The sequence below is a fragment of the Toxotes jaculatrix genome, chromosome 4 (assembly GCF_017976425.1).
Source record: "Toxotes jaculatrix isolate fToxJac2 chromosome 4, fToxJac2.pri, whole genome shotgun sequence".
Taxonomy (NCBI): Eukaryota; Metazoa; Chordata; class Actinopteri; family Toxotidae; genus Toxotes; species Toxotes jaculatrix.
In genome coordinates, this window is record NC_054397.1 from 21953661 (window position 1) to 21973121 (window position 19461).

The 19461-nt window shown below is 42.9% G+C and overlaps 2 protein-coding genes across 6 annotated transcripts in view; one reads left to right on the plus strand and one right to left on the minus strand.

Annotated features, from left to right (window-relative positions):
• Positions 1-5576, plus strand: part of myh11a (myosin, heavy chain 11a, smooth muscle) — a 28010-nt gene extending 22434 nt beyond the window's left edge. For 2 of the 4 annotated variants that reach the window (XM_041036129.1, XM_041036130.1), the window contains 11 exons: positions 176-424; positions 1573-1785; positions 1928-2140; positions 2233-2394; positions 2629-2757; positions 2845-2933; positions 3040-3163; positions 3252-3460; positions 3717-3825; positions 3976-4148; positions 5142-5576. In XM_041036129.1, the coding sequence (XP_040892063.1) occupies positions 176-424; positions 1573-1785; positions 1928-2140; positions 2233-2394; positions 2629-2757; positions 2845-2933; positions 3040-3163; positions 3252-3460; positions 3717-3825; positions 3976-4148; positions 5142-5271 (1800 nt within the window). In that variant the 3' untranslated portion in view covers positions 5272-5576. Of the gene's footprint in view, positions 1-175; positions 425-1572; positions 1786-1927; positions 2141-2232; positions 2395-2628; positions 2758-2844; positions 2934-3039; positions 3164-3251; positions 3461-3716; positions 3826-3975; positions 4149-4581; positions 4633-5141 lie in introns of all 4 variants that reach the window. The other 2 variants (XM_041036131.1, XM_041036132.1) reach the window with 2 other exon arrangements.
• LOC121180588 (nuclear distribution protein nudE homolog 1-like) lies at positions 5513-19426 on the minus strand. Of its 2 annotated transcripts, none has more exons than XM_041036133.1 (9): positions 19291-19426; positions 18359-18479; positions 18071-18224; positions 17437-17585; positions 17113-17249; positions 15421-15597; positions 9225-9310; positions 8931-9085; positions 5513-8422 (listed from the first exon to the last, which is right to left on the minus strand). In XM_041036133.1, exons 2-9 carry the CDS (start codon positions 18442-18444, stop codon positions 8329-8331), a joined length of 1038 nt encoding a protein of 345 aa, XP_040892067.1. In that variant the 5' UTR covers positions 18445-18479; positions 19291-19426; the 3' UTR covers positions 5513-8328. The 2 variants fall into 2 exon arrangements, with proteins under 2 accessions (XP_040892067.1, XP_040892068.1); XM_041036134.1 differs by having other exon boundaries at positions 19378-19403.
• Positions 19427-19461: the final 35 nt, after the last annotated feature.

Here is a 19461-nt window from a genome sequence, read left to right on the forward strand (position 1 = left end):
GTCAAACTAGGACTCTCCAATTAACAGATTACTTAGGCATGTGGGAGGCTTTAGGACACTGACTTCAGAACATGAACAGTTGAAAAGACTTATCAAATTTGCTGCTAAGTTTCCTGAAAAAGCAGGATTCCTCTTTCAGTGTCACTGACTTAACCTAGTCTTGGTCTGCCCACAGCTGTCAGATGCAAAGAAGAAACTAGAGGAAATGACAGGAAACATTGAGCTGCTTGAAGAAGGCAAGAAACGTCTGCAGAGAGATTTGGAAGCAGCCAACACCCAGTTTGAGGAGAAGGCCTCAGCGTACGACAAGCTGGAGAAGACCAAAAACCGTCTGCAGCAGGAGCTGGAGGACACGCTGATGGACCTGGACAACCAGAGACAGAACGTGTCCAACCTGGAGAAGAAGCAGAAGAAGTTTGACCAGGTCAGATAAATCAGGAAACTGGAAACATAAAGAGATGCTGTCACAGCATGAACTTCTCTTTTTTTTAGGTGATGAAAACCCATTGTTGGGATTATGACTGGAAATTAATTATAGATTACAATTTTGATTATAGAACCTATTTTCACAAAAAAAAAATATTATAAGTATTTCAATTTCAATTTTCAATTTATTTCGGTTACATACATCTTCTAAAATAAACAAAAATCATTTCACACAAATGTCACAGTCAATAACCGAAAAAGGAATAGGCTGAAGCACAAAGCCTATTATTGCCTATCCTATACCATCCAAAGAATAACCCAGAATATCAACAACAAAACAAAGAAAAATAAATAAATAAATACAAGAACTACATTACACCTAAATTCTAATCCTTATCTGTTTTGCATTTTATTGACTCTCATTATAGGAATTAATGACTTTGCATTTTAAAGTTTTCTTAAACCTCAACAGAGAACTACATAATTTCAATTCATCTTTAAGTCATCCGCAATTTGACACCCAAAACTGAAACACATCTATATTTTATATTTGTTCTCACTTTACACGTTTCAAACATAAACAGTCCTCTTAAATGATAATTTACTTCTCTTAATTTAAATAAAGTCTGAATGGAAATAGGAACACTATTTTTCACCACCCGAAAAAGCGCTTCAAGTGTCTGTAAATACACTATATCCATAAATTTCAAAATAGAGGATCCTACAAACAGTTGATTAGTTGGTTTTTGGTATCCAACTTTGTTTGTTATTCTAATGGCTCTTTTCTGGAGTTTAATAATTGGGTCTATATTTGTTTTATACGAATTTCCCCATACTAAAGCACAATATGACATGTAAGGCAGAACAAGTGAAGAATAGAGTACATGCAGACATTTCTTATTTAACAAATTTCTTACTTTATAAAGAACAGCAACTGATTTAGATAATTTACTGCCTACTGCCACATAAAAAGAAAACAATATGGTGTTTTTGAAGGATTAAAGGAAAACTAACATTAATTGAAACATGGTAACATTAGGATTTCTGACACAGGATTTCAGAGATGTTAACTGAACTTTAGGTTATGACATTTGAGTTCAGCTTCAGCTGCACAAATCCATTCATCTGCGGTTGTTTGTCCTTCAGATGCTGGCTGAGGAGAAGAGTATCTCCAGTAAATATGCAGATGAGAGAGACCGTGCCGAAGCCGAGGCCAGAGAGAAGGAGACCAAAGCTCTGTCCCTGGCGAGAGCTCTGGAGGAGGCCCAGGACTCCAGAGAGGAGCTGGAGAGAGCCAACAAGGCTCTGAGGGCAGAGATGGAGGACCTGATCAGCTCCAAGGATGACGTGGGAAAAAATGTTAGTGCTGGCACATCACAGAATGAGTCACAGTTCAGACTGTTAGCGCTAAAACTCTTCAGCAGATTTTTTTTTTAAGTCCAAAGTTTCGCTGGTATAGTTTATGATCAATCCATTTAATTTGAAAATGTGTTGGTGGCAGGTCCACGAGCTGGAGAAGTCCAAACGAGGCCTGGAGGCCCAGGTGGAGGAGATGAAGACTCAGCTGGAGGAGCTGGAGGACGAGCTGCAGGCGGCTGAGGACGCCAAGCTGCGTCTGGAGGTCAACATGCAGGCCCTGAAGGCCCAGTTCGAGAGAGACCTCCAGGGACGCGATGAAATGGGAGAGGAGAAGAAGAGGCAGCTTGTCAAGCAGGTAAAGAGACATGAGGACTATCACATCTTGTCACATAAAGTGGCACCAGCTGCATCAGAAGTCTGAGTGATGGTGCACACTTGTGATCGCAGGTTCGTGAGTTGGAGACAGAGCTGGAGGATGAACGGAAACAGAGGGCCCTGGCGGCAGCAGCCAAGAAGAAGCTGGAGACAGACATGAAAGATCTGGAGGGACAAATCGAGACAGCCAATAAGGGACGAGATGAGGCCATCAAGCAGCTCCGCAAGCTCCAGGTAAGAGTGAAGGGAGGGAATAAATGTGGCGGCGGATTTAACACAGAGGAGTTGATCTGAATAATGTAATGAAAATATGTTTCTGAGGAACACTACAACACAATGTTTAGCTGCATCAACCATCTGGCTAAAGCTCTGCCTTAAGTACAGTAAATATACCTGGTAAATAAATCACAGCTGATTGTCTCAACTCGCCTTGTTTCTCTCTGCCTCTGTTTCTCTTCCTCCCTCCAGGGCCAGATGAAGGACTTCCAGAGGGAGCTGGAAGATGCCCGTGCTGCCAGGGAGGAGGTGCTGACTACTGCAAAGGAGAGTGAGAAGAAGGCCAAGAGTCTGGAGGCTGAGCTCATGCAGCTGCAGGAGGTAACGCATTTGATTCCTAACAAGGCAGAAACGTGTTTGAGAGCAGAGGCTCGAAATAATTAATTTGCTAATCTGATCTGTGTCTAGGAACTGGCTGCTGCAGAGAGGGCGAGGAAGCAGGCAGAGGCTGAAAGAGACGAGCTGTCTGACGAGCTGGCCAGCAACACCTCTGGAAAGTGGGTGGAGTGTTTGCTCTGTTGCCTTTGTCTGTGAAGTCAAGGTAGAAAAGAAAACGTGAAAATATGACTACATTTGATTTCTGCTGTGGTCCCCTGTGTTCAGGTCAGCCTTGGCAGATGAGAAGCGTCGCCTGGAAGCGAAGATCTCCCAGTTAGAGGAGGAGCTGGAGGAGGAGCAGAGCAACATGGAGATCCTCAACGACAGGCTGAGGAAGAGCACACAGCAGGTGACCGGACTGGTGCAGCTGTAATGGGTCGTTTCTCTCCACTCCTGTCTTCCCTCTATCATGTTAACAGCATATATTCTGTCCACAGGTGGATCAGCTGAACAACGAGCTGCAGACAGAGCGCAGCACCTCCCAGAAGAACGAGAGCGCTCGGCAGCAGATGGAGCGCCAGAACAAGGACCTGAAGGCCAAGCTCCAGGAGATGGAGAGCCAGGTCAAATCCAAGTTCAAGTCCTCCATCTCTGCATTGGAGGCTAAAGTGGCACAGCTGGAGGAGCAGCTGGAGCAGGAGAACAGGTTAGGGACAGAGAAACACACAAAGCAATATTAATCAATAAATAAAAACAATCAATAAATAAATAGAACTTACTATTGCTGTTGATAGGTGGTTTCATATCATTACACACACTTCCTAGTATAACAAAACAAAACGCTGTATTCACACGCCTTTATTATTGTTTTGCTTTTGATTTTTCACCCTTTTTTTTTTTAAATGACATCAGTTTTACTTCCTCGTTCCTCAGTCACCTTAAACTCTTGTGTCTTTGCTCAGGGATAAGCAGGCAGCTGCCAAGAGTATGCGCCAGAAGGACAAGAAGCTCAAGGACCTGTTGATGCAGGTGGAAGACGAAAGAAAACAGGCCGAGCAGTACAAAGACCAGGTACAGTCACTTTGTGTACTCACACAGACATGAGTCTGTAAATGTTTCTGGTGTCCACAGACAAGGACGTGTGTCCAGTGCACAGGCATGGTTTGGTGGGCTGGTCTATCAGAGTAGTAAACCTGCATATTTATCCCGTTTTCTCACCAGGCGGACAAGGCAAGTACTCGCATGAAGCAGCTGAAGAGGCAGCTAGAGGAGTCGGAGGAGGAGTCTCAGCGCGCTACAGCCGCCCGCAGGAAGCTGCAGCGGGAGCTGGATGAAGCCACCGAGGCTAACGACGCCATGAGCCGCGAGCTCAACTCTGTCAAGAGCAAACTCAGGTAGAACAAAGGGGCCAAGGAATCTTATCTTTGTATGTCTGTTTACCTGTCTGTCTCTGTCTGTCTGTCTGTCTGTGTCTGTATCTCTGTCTTTCTTTATTCTTGGGGCAAGTGGAGTGTCTTATGTTTGTCTTTGTCATAACAACCTGCAAACAACACTGCTCAGACACTGCAAGAGGAAAATAAATAAATACTCCGTATCTTTAGGACATGTATGTGAAATACATACTACAGACACCACAAACAAAAAGTACATTGTTTTGCACAAAACAAATAAATTACACTTTGTCTTCAGACTTCACTGAACAGCCTATCTACAGTCCTTTTAAGAGAGCTGTAAACAAACATTTAAAGCTTTAAAGATTGTGATGTAGTTCAGTGGATATAGCCTTACTGAGCACAAGCAAAACAATCATGTTCATCTCTATTCCAGAGGCAACCCTGAACCCAAGGAGTAACACAGCAGGTACCTCTGCGCCTAAAGGTTACCCCATCACCATTTCTGTATTAACTTACCATAACTTTTCATTCCCCCATGCACTCTCCTAATGCTGTCATTTCTTTCACTGAGCGAAACTGAGAGAAATATGGCTCATAGGCTACCACTCATTTACTCAGAAAAAAGACGTTCACTAATGAGTCGAGTTTGCACCATTCGGTTTCCTTTATACTCATTTTCCTGGTGGCCACATTTTTCTCAGTGCTTGGTTTAATTGCCATAAACCAAACTCATTTTCCTGAGCCAGGAATCAAATGAGTTACAAAGATAACCAGCGTGCTTAACCTGTAACCAAAGCACAACCTGTACATTCTGTGTTTCATCAATCCTCCTTGCAGCGTGCAACACCCGAGTGGTTTCCAAACAACAACAACAAAAAAAAAAAACACACACACACGCTTAACCACCTCGGAAACTGCCACACTAAGCGCTCCTCTCACTGTGTCGATGTGTTTGCGTCTCTCTGCCTTGTGTGCGTCTCTGTGGCGTTTCAGGCGTGGAAACGAGCCCTCCTTTGGCAGCGCACCTCGGCGCATGGGCGGAGGCCGAAGGGTGGTCGAGGATGCCTCAGAGGAGGAGGCCGACTCCCAAGGCGACTTCAATGGAACAAAGTCCGCGGACTAAGGGACGCCAAATACCCAGATATCAAAGTTACCTTCCAGGGCAAGGTCTGCCACTTAAAACAAAGGATAACTTCAGAAGCCTGTTATGCTATCTAGCTCTTCCATATCACTTCAAAATATATATTTTCTCCCATTTCCAGTAGTGTACTGATCTGTCTTCTTGTTTTAGAGCACCTTTTCTTGACACAAACCAATCAGAAGGACTCGGTATCAATGTGGGGAGTTGTTTTGGTGGCTCTTGCTGATGTGTGATTTGCTGTTCCTTTCATTTTTTTTTTTTTTTTTTTTAATTTACACTGTTTTGTACTGCACTGAATGACTGATTCTTTCTTATGCAAGGTTTTGTACACAAAAATAGGTGCCTCTAATTACCACGCTAAGTTGCCAGCAAAAACCTCGGGTCTGCACAATAAGTGACCTTAAGAATTTACGAGCAGAGACATAATGTAAATCTACAGATGTGTAACTATTATCAGCGACTGTCGTCCTGTTGCCTGTGACTGCTGTTAGTGTTTCAGAGCAGCACTGAAGTGGTTTATCGGAGTGGATATGCAGACTGATGTTTCTATACCCAGTCTGCCTCCAGTCAGTGCTGCCATTTGTACCCCAGTGAACAAATATCTAGCTGTCGGACATTTTCTAAAGTCACTGATTTGTATTATTTGCACCTTTCTTGTGCCCAGATGTGTTTAGATAACTTTTAGTCCATTAATAACATTTTGTTTCATGGCAAAAAATAAAGTTTAGGGTTACTCCAACTATAAAGTCACGTGCCGGATGTCAGCATTGGAAACTTCACAGCACTCGCGTCTTCATTTTCAGTATTTTCCATGTGTCCAGGTTTATTGTACATGTTTAAAACGCCCCTGATCACCCTAATCTAACTCATTCTCATTTCTCTAATGTTATATGTACTCAACGGATGTTTACATAACACCATTTGTATCTATTAATTGTTGAACCACCTGCACAAGAAATAAAGATATTTTAAAAAAAGGTTAGATTTTCTCCTTTTAATGTTTCTGTCTTGATCAGTAACTTCAAAGAACAAACTTAAACATCACAACAGAACATTACTCTAATCTGTTCAGTTCAATTAAAAAAAACAAAAAACAACAACTGCATACCAACAGGATAAAAGTTGGGTATAGTACCTCAGGCACATACAGTTTAAAGTCCAAATACAGAGAGCAGTTGCAGAGCTGCTGCACACAAACAAACACCCAGTACACAGTGGTCATAGATTACTGTTATAGTTCTCGTGTTAGTCTGAGGAAGGTTAAACAGCAAAGAGGAGCAGGAACTGCGTTTCTCATATGTATGAAGTTAATTCCTACACACAGGCTACAGTGCAGTATACAGCGATGACTGCTGTATAAGTCTGATATTTAGATATGTATTGAAATATCTGCTTGATGAGCTGCTGGATGGCAGTAGTGAGAACTCCAGATTAACCAGAAACATTTCAGGGAAAAGCACTGGTGTCACATTAAAACTGTCCATCGCTCTATTTCCCCCCCATTCACAACATCTCTTTCTACAAGGCAGGACAAGGGGTTTCAATATAGGCTCTATTTACCTACACAAATATAGTACGAACTGTGCTTATCTTTGACCTGTTAAAATCTATTATTGCTTTGTATTTTTTCCTCGCCCACCGTATAACCCTCAATGGCAGACAGGAGGTCTCACACCTCTACAATTATTACTATACATTCAGTAGTGCACATGTGCCGGACTAAATTCTACAGTCGAATAAAATAATCTTAGTAAAAAAAAAAAAAGTTCTTGGAAACACTAAATAAATCTGCAGCTTGATGAATCTTATCTGAGGCAGAAAACCTATACCTATTCTTCACAGTTAGAAGCCTTGCATACTAGAAAATGACTAGTCTGTTAAAACAACTCTGTGCAATGGCAGGGAGGAAGGGACAGAAATGACAAGGGCCAAACTGAATTTAACAAACTACTACGTGAAATTATTTAAAGTAGCCTGAAGAGAAGTGACATTTTCCTCATTTTTTAGAAGCCTGGCAGCGTGAGGAATAGATTTCATTTATCTCAACTATTGCAGCGAAGCAAGGCCTACGAACCGAAGAGGTAATAACAGTGATGAAGGCAGCGATGGCTAAAACTCGTGGCAGCAACTAATTCATTCTTAACTCTTTCTAAACGATTGGTTTTTGTAACAGTGGAGAATTGAGTCAGAAGTTTCATGAGGGAAAAAAATGATTTCCATCGTTTTAACCAGCTCCTCCACATCAGTCTTTGTCACTGACAAGCTAATCAATGCCATTCTTGATTAGAACTACATTATTCAAACCCATACTTTAAAGAATAAAGAACAAAAACAGACTTGTTAATGAAATTACTAACAAAATGTTCAGATTTACAAAAGAGAAAATGAACCCATTTTTTCTTGCTTGATCATCTTTCCCCCATTTATCACAGCTTTGGTTTGGACTTGGTCATTAACACTTTTTTTAATGAATAACATCCCAGGTTTTTGGTCCCTACACTGGGGACCCTATTTCCAGCGGCTGTTTTTTATACTCTGACTGGCTCTAATTTGGGTCCCTACATCAGTGGATTAATGGGTAAGTGCAACAACCACCCTAAATATATTTGTTTTTTCCTAAGAATCTTCCAAAAGCCCTGTTGTGCTTGGTCCATCAGTGAAAGCGAATCAGCTAATGCAGAAGTTTTTTTTTTTTCTTTTTCAGAAGCCACCCACCACAGCGTCAAAGATACCGTAGGGGATAATGTGTGAGCAGTTAGTTCTGCACTCCTTGACTTTATACAAGCTGTAGTGCTGCTTCTTATAATAGATACGGTGTGATACTAGCCTGAGGCAGCAGGAGTCCATGCGCTGATTATGTGGGGCACGGAGCAACGAGGGTGGCTTTCGTGTTCAAATAGTTCAGCAGGACACATGGCGACAGGGGAAGACAGCTCAGTTTAACATCCCATTGCTGTAGTTTACTAAGGAGGTAGGGGGGGAGGGTAGAGGTTGGGGTGAGGTTACTGAAGAAAGGAGGTGGCTTGTCTTCATTTTGTCTCATAGCAGGATCTTGACTCCTCCCTGTGGAGACTGAGCACCCTGGGAGACCCCTCTCGGAGGAGCTGGTCCAAACTCTAACCGCTTCACTAAACTGCAAGACAAGATGTAGTGCATACTCTCGTCAACAAACTCCAAATTAAGTCTAAGTATTTATTAATCCCGCTATTTATTGCCTCATACAGTCATATAAAAACAAAATTATAAAATAAAGTTATGATGTAAAAAGATCTGGGGAACACTGACTCCAGCAGAACAGGTGTGGAGCCCGGTTGAAAAATATCAGAATTTTCCTTTAATCACTGCACATGCACATCTTGCAGGAGGCTCACATCCATAGTCTGAGGAAATAAGCCCACACAGCGGGTTATATGAGCCGCTGCCTACCAGTGAAGCTGCAATTTACATCCACGTCTGTTCACACAATAAAATGTGCAGTGAAAACTTTGAAAGAATTGAAGGTATTGAGTGTATTTTTTTATTTGTGATATAGGGATAAATAGATAAAACTGACTTGACTTTGTTCAGCTTTGTTGTGCTTGTTTTGTTTTTGACTTTTCCATTGGTTACACTTCAGACTTTGCAGAGGTCTGTTTCCTCACCTGTCATACTGAGGAGGGGGGCTCATGCCGGTAGTTTGGACCTCAGGCCCTGCTTCTAAACCTGCGGGACTACCAGGACCAGCTGGAAGGGCCGGTCTGCTAACAGACGTGTCGTACACAAAGTCTCGACAGGATGCCAACTTGGACTCCAGATTCTGGATGGGATTTAAAAATATATATCATTGGTCAGGTCATACATGTAAAACCTGTAATCATAATCTTCAATGAAAGTAGAGTTCTGTCAGGATCTGTCCACTTGATGCTGTAACAGTATAAATATTAAATCTTACTTACTCCGACTTTTCTGAGCAGCTCCCCTACGATGTTGAGTGCTGATATTCTGGCAGATGTAGTGAGGGGAGTCCCAGTTAGACCATCACCTAAAACAAAACCAATACAAATGTATCTCAATACAAAGTTGGTATAATTACTTATCAGAGCTGTGCTGCCCTCACCAAGCGTAATCTTGCGAGGCTAGACAGCTAACATCAAACGACGAGTGTGACTTTTCTCGTTTTAAGACACACACTGTCATTTATATTTTGTAAAACTGAAATACAACAGAAAAAATAACGCAAATTAATATCCGCACAAAACATAAAAAACAGTACACATTTCGCAAAGTAAAATGGAGCTAGCAAGCTAAACTAAACAATATGCAAGTTAGCCGCTAAAATAAAATGCTACAACCATAACACGCTAAATGTACAACATAAAACTACACACAATAACACTTACAGACTGTAGCGGTCACAGGCCGAAGCGTGCGCAAACATCCATAAACTTTTAAACCGCGACACTGCGTTCCTGCCTTAACTGCTCTCTAGTAGCGTAGCTGAGCGGAGCGTCAAAGATGCTAGTTACCATATTGTCAAGAGGAGCGCTCACTCTGATTCCATTTTCAAAACCCAAAAAAGGAACCCAAACACTCACTCCAACACAAATGACCTGAACTAAAGAAAAAATATATCTTTTACATTTTTACACTTGACACTTATGAACTTCAACATTATTTGTTAATCTAAAGACAGCACACTCCCCGCTTGATATGATAGCATTATATCACTACATATACAACAACTTGAAGGGAAATGTCTTTTTGACAACATTAAACTTATCTTTTCACTCAGTCTCTGAAAAAAGAACTACAATCTCAGAGATTGGCCTTTGGAGAACCTTAGCTGTTCCGTATTACACAATCCGCACTTCCACCTTGCGGACTTTCTTATCACTGCTTGGCAAAACCTTGACGATCAGTCCCATTGGCCAGTCATTCCTCTGGGCCTGTCCATCCTTCAGTAAGACAGCATCTCCTTCTTTGACATTTGGTCTGTCCTTTGTCCACTTCCTTCGGCTCTGAAGAGTGGCTAAATACTCTCCTTTCTACCTCTTCCAAAATGTGTCAGCAAGACACTGAACCTGCTTCCACTTCTTTCCGTACAACTGAGCAGCTCCAAAGCATCCAGAAGGTGCAGAGACTGCACTCGTCTTCTGAGTAAGCAATGTTGCTGGGGTGAAGTATTGCTGGATTATCAGGATCAGTGGATATCGGTACAAGGGGTCTTTCATTCATGATTGCCATCACCTCTGCCATGAAAGTACTCAGGACTTCATGTGTTAGTCGCGTTGGTCCTGTCTGAAGCAGCATAGCGTCCAGAATCCGTCTAGCAATGCCAATGAGCCGTTCCCAGGAGCCACCCATGTGGGAAGCGTGAAGTGGATTAAACACCCAGCAATATCCTTTTCTCCTGGACGTACTTCCTGACTGTTGTGTCATCTGTGTTTATTCCCAACTCCTTACAAGCCCCAACAAAGTTAGTTCCTCTGTCTGACCGCAGAAGTTTTGCTGTCAGTTGACATAGTTTCAATCAGTTCAATATGTACTGCTCTGGTTGACATACACATGAAAAGCACAGCCCAGCATTTGCTTGTTGCACTTCCTCCTCTTGTGCGACATGTCATGATGAACCATGGCCCAAAGACGTCGAGACCAACAGTGGTGAATGGAGGCTCAGGAGTGAGTCTGTCTGCAGGCAGGTCTGCCATTTTCTGTTCCTCAAGTCTACCTCGTAGTTTGCGACAGGTAACACACTTGTGAATAACAGAAGAAACCAGACGCTTGCTCCCAATTATCCAGTATCCTGCTGCTCGGATAGGTCCCTCTGTAATATGTCGTCCTTGGTGGGCTACTTGCCACACTACTCGTGAGAGTAGTGTGGCAAGTAGCCCATGTGGTGAGTTCTTGGAATAATCAGTGGGTGCTTTTCTTCTTCTGAGAGGTCAGCAGAGGAAAGACGACCTCCAACCCGGAGCAGTCCATCTTTATCCACAACTGGATTGAGTTTCTTAAGCACGTTTTGCTTCCAGCATGTCTGTTTAGCATCTTCCAGGCATTTAAAGTCCTCTTTAAAGGCTTTGTGCTGGACAGAATGAACAATCACAACTTTAGCCTGTGAAAGCTCCTTCAGGCTGGGCGTGTCTTTGAAAGATTTCCATCCTTTCTTTTCTGCATTGCTTGCTTTTCCTTTGAAGGATGCTGCAACATGAATGAGTCTGGCTATGGTTTCACATAGTGTTCTCCAGCTTGAGCATCGCTCGAAGTGCTGCGAGTTGCTTTAGTTGCCAGAGTAGTAACTTCACGTCGAATCTCATTGTCCGTTTCAGGCTCAACGAGTCTGAAGAGACTGGATTCAGGCATCTCTGCTGCTTTGTCACAATGCAGGAAGTCTGGACCTGACAACCAGTTGCTGTTTTGGAGCTGTACTGCTAGTACGGGCCTGGTTGCATGGTCAGCTGGGTTCAGTTCTGTTGGTACATAATACCACTGGTTGGGTTGTGTGGATCCCCTGATCCGAGTAACTGTTAGAGACATACACATAAAACCTCCTTGTGGAATTGTGAATGTAACCAAGCACAATCTTAATGTCTGTGTAAAACTTCACAGCATGCACCGCAATGCCCATTTCATCTCTGATCAGCTCATACAGTTCAACAGCTAACACAGCAGCACAAAGCTCCAGACGTGGGATGGTGTGGGCAGGACGAGGGGCCAACTTGGACTTGCCCATCACAAATCCCACATGACACCATCCCTCAGTGTCAATAGCTCTCAAATAGGCCACAGCCCCAACAGCTACCACAGAAGCGTCTGAGAAGATGCACAGTTCCCTTTTCTGTGTTGAAGAGAGTGATACTGGAATGTAGCACCTCTGTATGTGTAGGTTTTCAAGTGCCTTCAAGGAGTCTTTCCATAATTTCCACTCTGCTTCCTTTTTTTGAAGAAAGAGGAGTGTCCCACTCACTCTGCTCAGATGACAGTTCTCGGACTAATGCTTTCCCTTGCATTATTACAGGAGCTACAAAGCCCAAGGGGTCGTACAAACTATTAACTGTTGACAACACACCTCTCCGAGTGAATGGTTTCTCTTTGCTGGACACCCGATAAGTGAAGCTGCCAGTTTCTAGGTTCCAGGAGAGCCCCAGGCTTCTCTGAAGAGGGAGAGGATCCACACCAAGGTCCAGGTCTTTCAACTCTTTGGCCTGGTCCTCTACTGGGAAGGCTTCCATTACCTGGTTACAGTTTGATGCTACTTTGTGCAACCGTAGGTTGGATTCTGCCAGCATCTCTCTGGTTCGTGCAAGAAGATCTATTGCCTCTTCAGGTGTAGCAACTGAGGTAAGACCATCGTCAATGTAGAACTGTCTTTCAACAAACTGTCTTGCGTCAGAACCATGTTCTTCTTCACCCTTCTGAGCTGCTCGTCTCATGCAGTAGATGGCTACAGCAGGTGAAGGACTGTTTCCAAATACATGAACTTTCATCCTGTATTCTGCCACACCCTTGTTGATGTCGTTGTCCTCATACCAGAGGTAGCGTAGAAAATCCCTGTGATCTTCTCGGACAACGAAGCAATAAAACATCTGTTCCACATCTGCTGTGAGGGCTATAGGTTCTTTGCGGAACCTCAAAAGAACTCCCAACAAAGTGTTGTTTAAGTCTGGTCCACTGAGGAGTACATCGTTGAGAGATGTACTCTCGTTGAGATGACCCAGCCTAGGTCTAGCGTATGGTGTGTTGTGGGGCTCATTGATTTGCTCACGTACTTTGTGCACCTGAAGAATGTCTCTTCCTAAGCAGGAGAATCTGAGCATCTTGGTCTACAGGTTGAATCTTGGTAGCAACTGGGAGCAGATGAGGGTGATGACGTGCAACCTCTGGAGAGAGTATTTCTGTCCTCTCATCCGGCATCATGTCACACTCTATTAAGGGCGGTAGAGGAAGCCGGAGTTTCCTATCCATGGATTCAATGATGAAATTGACAGCTCTTCTACCTGCTGCCTCTGATTTTCCAGAGCAGGTTTTCAGAATGTATGGTGTGGGGCTACCTTTAACTTTAAAAAGGGTGAAGAACTGTGAACGGTCGTCATGTCCACATACCTCTGTACACTTTGATGTGACGGATCATGAGTTTCCATTTTGCTCCCCTCTGTCATCTTTAACAGCTGCAGCACTCTGTGTGGTTGCAGGAAGAGGATCTGGATGTAGTGCTGTAATGTGTTTATCACTGTTGCACTCAACACACTCGACAGTCACCTTACAGTCTTTTGCCATGTGTTGAACTGACCCACATCTATTGCAGATGCGGTTTTCTCTGAGATAAGCTTTGCGTCCTTCTAAAGGTTTACCCCTGAAAAGTTTACATTTTCTCAATGGATGTGGCTTCTTATGTATGGGACACTGACGAGCTGGTTCTTCCAATTTCTTCGGCACACGACTGGTTTGCATTCCTGATGACTCTGCAGGGACGTCTGTTTTGTGCACCATCACAGAAGCTTTACGATTGAACTGTGCAGGCTTTTCTGACCTGGAAGGAACATGACTGTTGGTAGCAGACATGGTGAAGCTTGGATCATTTATTTAACATTCCAACTCGAGAAGAATGTCACTTAGCTCTAGTAGCTTAACATTATCTTTATTAGTCAGCCTTGGAAAATGTTCAGTCTTTTTGAGCAGTGCGTCTTCAATGACCTCAGGTGTCCTGTAACACTCCTCAAGGCGCTGCCAGACCATGCAGATTCAGCTCCAAGCCACTTGCTGATCCAGCTCTTCTCTGGCTGAGAGATTCAAGTCCTTAGTGGCACTCAGAAAAGAGGTATTCCAGGCCCAGTAATTTTCAGGTTTGTCATCAAACTGCAGGAGGCCAGCACTCACCATTTCTCTCCGCATGAGATATTTTGCAAAGTCTTCCTTTGTATCTTTAGGCTCTGGCAAAGATGTCGTTTCAGGAATGATTGTGTGTTTTGGAGAACTGTGGAGGTAAGTATTATTTGAACACCTGATTGCTGTCTGCTCCTCTTTTGTGACGTTGTACACTGGCTGTGTGTTGTTTTGAATACCATGAAGCACTGGCAGTTTGACATCAGGTATTCTCAGTTTTTTCCTGAATATGGCTCTTCTGTAAAGAGCAACTCTGACTGTTGTTGGATGTAGTCATGAGTGCGCTGAAATGTACTGATGGGCTCCTCAGCAAAAGGAGGATCAGGCTTGAGCTCACCACTTTCAATTTCTGCTTCCATATAGGCCGTAGCTTCAGCTTCAGCAGCAGCTCTTTGACACTGCAGAAGATGGAGACTAGCGTCGAAGTCAGCCTGTTGTTTCAGCAGTTCTGCTCTCTGCTTCATCATGTCCGCCTCTCGTTCAGCATAAGCTAGTTGAGCCCTGGCAGCTTTTGCTTTTACAGCTGAAGAGATTGTTGATGATGATCTCTGGGAGAGTCTAGTGGAGGCTTTAGATGACTGTGACTTAGCATCCAATGTTGGAAGAGGTGTCTGCCTTGTGGTTGCATTAGCTGTAGCAACTTCTTCCTCTCCACAAGCTTCATTTTGCTGCATAGCGGCATAGTCTTTAAGATAGCCCTTTCCTGAGCGTTGACTCATGTTGGTTAATGTTGTTTTATGATGCTTGAGCCCGCTGCGTTTCAGTCTTTTTACTATGCTGCCCTCACCAAGCGTAGACAGCTAACAATCAAATTTCGCAAAGTAAAATGGAGCTAGCAAGCTAAACTAAACAATATGCAAGTTAGCCGCTAAAATAAAATGCTACAACCATAACACGCTAAACGTACAACTTAAAACTACACACAATAACACTTACAGACTGTAGCGGTCACAGGCCGAAGCGTGCGCAAACATCCATAAACTTTTAAACCGCGACACTCCGTCCCTGCCTTAACTGCTCTCTAGTAGCGTAGCTGAGCGGAGCGTCCAAGATGCTAGTTACCATATTGTCAAGAGGAGCGCTCACTCTGATGCCATTTTCAAAACCCAAAAAAGGAACCCGAACACTCAGTCCAACACAAATTACCTGAACTAAAGAAAAAAATATATCTTTTACATTTTTACACTTGACACTTATGAACTTCAACATTATTTGTTAATCTAAAGACAGCACAAGAGCGGTTATTACTGTAGCAAACATTTTTCGATTTACCTCGTCGGATGCTGGAAGCAGGGGGCGTGACAAATGAGCTGAGCGGTTTAGAGGGAGTGACAGGGAAGGATGGGTTACCAGCCGAGGGACACGGCAGATCTGCTCGATCTGTGTCTTTGCTCAGGCTGCTGGACGGACGTCTTTCCTTCTGACGCACAGCAAGCTCCTGGCGGAGATCTGCCATAAAACGAGAGACACATACAACTGCAAGTCAGGGTTTCAGTAGTTATCAAGGTTCCAGTGCCACATTTTTTAGCTTCGTATTAATACAGTGATACATTTAACAACCAATCAATTGTTAAAACTGCATTTCCACACAATAATAATAGTATCCTGTAAAACCAAGCTACATGATCGACAGCCAACAGCTGAGTAAATCTCTAGACTATATTTCTTATCAAAAAACATCAAGGCAAGACAAAGCAACAATCTGATTTCCCTTGAATGCTAAAAAATATCAGCTGAGAATATGGTTCATAAAAACGTTCCCACCGACAATAACAAGTCATTTTCTTTTTTATTGAATTTTTCTTGTGCTGGCATTGTAACCCTGTGTGTGTGTATATATGCACACACACACATATATATTGTGGTCCACTGCAAATGTTGTAATGACCAACTATTTTGTGACAAATAAATAACTGAAATAACAACACATACAGCTCTATCTGTGTCTGCTGCCAGTCTTTCCTGTTGGTTGTCCCCTAGCATGTTAGCTGCTGTCCTCATCCTCCTCCTTTCCTACGTCTCTCTCTTCATTAGCTACAGTTATCCCTTCATGACCCTCTTTGCTGCTTCAGCACTCACTATAGCCTGGAAATATTCTAAACAAATTAACTGCACAGCTAATCACAATGTTCAGCTTTGTGTTTCCAGGTATTCTGTTTTGCTAACCTCTGGTCCAGACTGTCTTTGCACTGCCTCAGGATGGACACTTTTGCATCTTTGAAAATATTTTCCAACATTCATTTGGTTTGAGGGAGTAAACATTCAATGTCAGAGTTAAAGAATTAACATTAGTATTATTCATTTGCACGAGCAGTTGTTATTAACTAGGAGCCATGCAAGCCATCTTCTCTGCAGGGAAAAGACAGAGGAGGGGCTATTCACAAAGGGGCCCATTGTCAATATGTTTGTGTGTGTGTGAGAGAGGAGCAACAAGGGGCTGAATAAATCAAGCTCTGCAATGAAAAGAGATCATAACCATTTGAAATAGTAAAAAAAACAGAAAATCAATATGTGGCAGTCAATGTTGATATTGTGGAGGGCAGCCACAAATAAGTGTATGGGAAACATGGATGTTTACTGTGATGGACTACCCACACATTACAAGTTCATTTCCATTCTACAGTGAAATGAATGGAAAACTGTTTGCAAGGAGGACAGACACTATTAAAAATTGCCAAATATATCAAACCAATATTAAATCAGCTAAAATGTGTAAAAAAAATACTGGTACAGTCCTTTAACTTTCTAATGAGGACAGGCGATACAAACTTATACTACGATACACCCGCACATCAGATCAGGTACAGGCTAAACAGGAAGGGTAGACAGGACATAAACAGACATTGCTGAATGAATCCTGCTATCAAAAGTCACAGATTCAGGCATTAGTGCCACTTTGTACAGAAATCAGCAGTTCTTGTAAACTTGAGAAGCTACGGTGAGTGTGTATTTGTGTGTGTGTACCTCTGGCCTCATCCTTGAGCCTCTGAACAGACTCCAGCAGGTTCTCCTTCTCATCCAGCTCGCTCTCAAGAAAGGCATTCCTCTCAATGACATGGTTCATCCGCTGCTCAAAGTCCTCCAGAGACATGATGGTAGCCCTGGAACAAACAAGAGGACAGGCCAATAAAAGTTAAGAAGGCTGGATTTATATAGGCTTAGCATGCTTTGGGCTACCGCTATGTGTTTTTGGATGTGACCACAGTCAAACAGGTTAGTCAAGTTAGTCGTTAGACAATTAAGTCAATTGGTATGATACGATAACGGTATGATTTCTGAGACACTGACCTTTTGGTCCTCTCCAGGTCATCATTGGACTGCTCGAGCTCCCTGATGTATTTCTGCAGGTGATCTCTGACGGCTCTGGTTTCGACCAGATCTTCCTCCAGTGTTGAGATGTGCCTCAAAGCATCAGAATGCTGGACATCAAATTTTTCCTGCAAACCGCACGCAGACATCAGATTAAGTGACATTGAAAATGCTAGTTCTGCTGTGTCATGGCAGATTATTAGCCAATGCAGATGCCAGTATATTTTAATGACAGGTATCTGAGGCAAAAATCCCACTGAATGTTCTTTCTCTGCCTCCTTGTCCCCAACAGCCTTTGAGCAATCAGGAGTTTTTAAGCACAGCCCTGCATTCACTTCTTCCATTAATGTTCTCTTCCCCAGTGGACCACTGAACTAAAATAGCAGTCAGCTGCTTTTTAACTAGGCAGCAATTTTCCTGGTGGCAGTGGCAATGATATGCTGAATTTGGCCTGGCTAGAAGCGGTCTGTGAGTCTGTGGGTGTGTCTGTGTGTTTGCTTCTCTGTCTGAGAAAAGGTCCAGTAACATCTTTATCAACCATCACTAACTGGAGCACCAGAGCAACGCCCAACTCTGTAGGGGCTAAGGCCTAGTTTTAATCAAGGTGCTCTACCTTTATGCTTTCAAGTTCCATGCGAAGTCGGTTGTTGTCCAAAAGCAGCTCTTTGTTTCGACCCTCACACTGCTTCAGCTCAGTTTCCAGTTCTGCTTCATAGTCTCGACTCATCTGCTGAAACTCCTGCAGCTCCTCCTGAGCCTCTTGAGCCCTGACGACAAAACAGTGTTTAACTCCACCAAATGTCTCCATGAGATATGGTATGTAAAGCTCATCTGCTTTACCTATTGGAGATGGCTGGTTAATGAGTGGTGTGTGCCTTAAAGTTACTGCCCTTATTGTTACCTCTGTTGATGTGTCTCTGCCTGCTCCTTCCAGAAGCCCAGCTCCTCTTCTAGAGTTGCAAACTTGTGTGTTGTTGGTTCTACCATGTCTGCTCTGAGTCCAGGTGACGGGGAACAAATACCTAAACACAAAATAAATCATATTAGAGCTTTTAATGTTGCCATAAGACCACATACAAGCTTTAAATTCAAACCATCAAACTGTTGCAATTGTTGGCGACCTACTGGGATTCATATTAACTGAGTATAAACATGTGCACAATGACCATAAGAACCGCGGTTTTACCTTATTTGACAGCAGGTATGACCCTGATCCGACAGGTCACATTTCTATCGCCTCAAAATAACATATGTATAATGACTAACGGTACAGGATGCTCAAACAGTGATCTCAGTTAATATATTTGTAGGTTAAATTCACCCAGTAGGTATAACACGTTTACACCAACACACCAGAAACATGCAACACTCACAAAACTCGCAACATTTTTAAAGCAATCCAGATACTTTCAGGATTTTCGCTTTGTCTTTCCAGCTTGACGAACCAGGCGGTAGAAAGTACAGCAACAATACGTTGTATTTCGGTCAATTTCACATGTTTAACCCCAGTTAACATGATTCCCAGAAGATCCGTAACAACGTTATGCTAACTAGGTTAGCTAATATAAGTCGCCGCCGCCATGTATTTAGTCTCTGAATATTGGGGCCGCGACAAGTAATGACTACATTAAAACGGTCCATGGTTATTTCTAGCGACTAATAAAGTGTGAAGGCGGTAAGTGGAAGTGTTGCTACTTTTTAAGGCTAACAGCGGTGTTGGAAACTGCACATACCTAAGCTTAGTTTTTTGGCTAAGCTAATGTAGTTAGCTAAGCGACTTAGCCAGAATGTGTTATCCCAAAACAGTGATTAACAGAAACCAAGCAGACTCACCTGCATGCAAGGGGACGATTAAAACATACTATTAAAAATGGAATGAATTTCGAGATAAGGATAAAAATTCCGGATTGAGCGACAAACCTATTGTGACTTGCACAAACTAATCTCTCATGTTACAACGGTGCTCGACTGAAGAACCAAATACAAACGAAGCTGAGGTTCTCG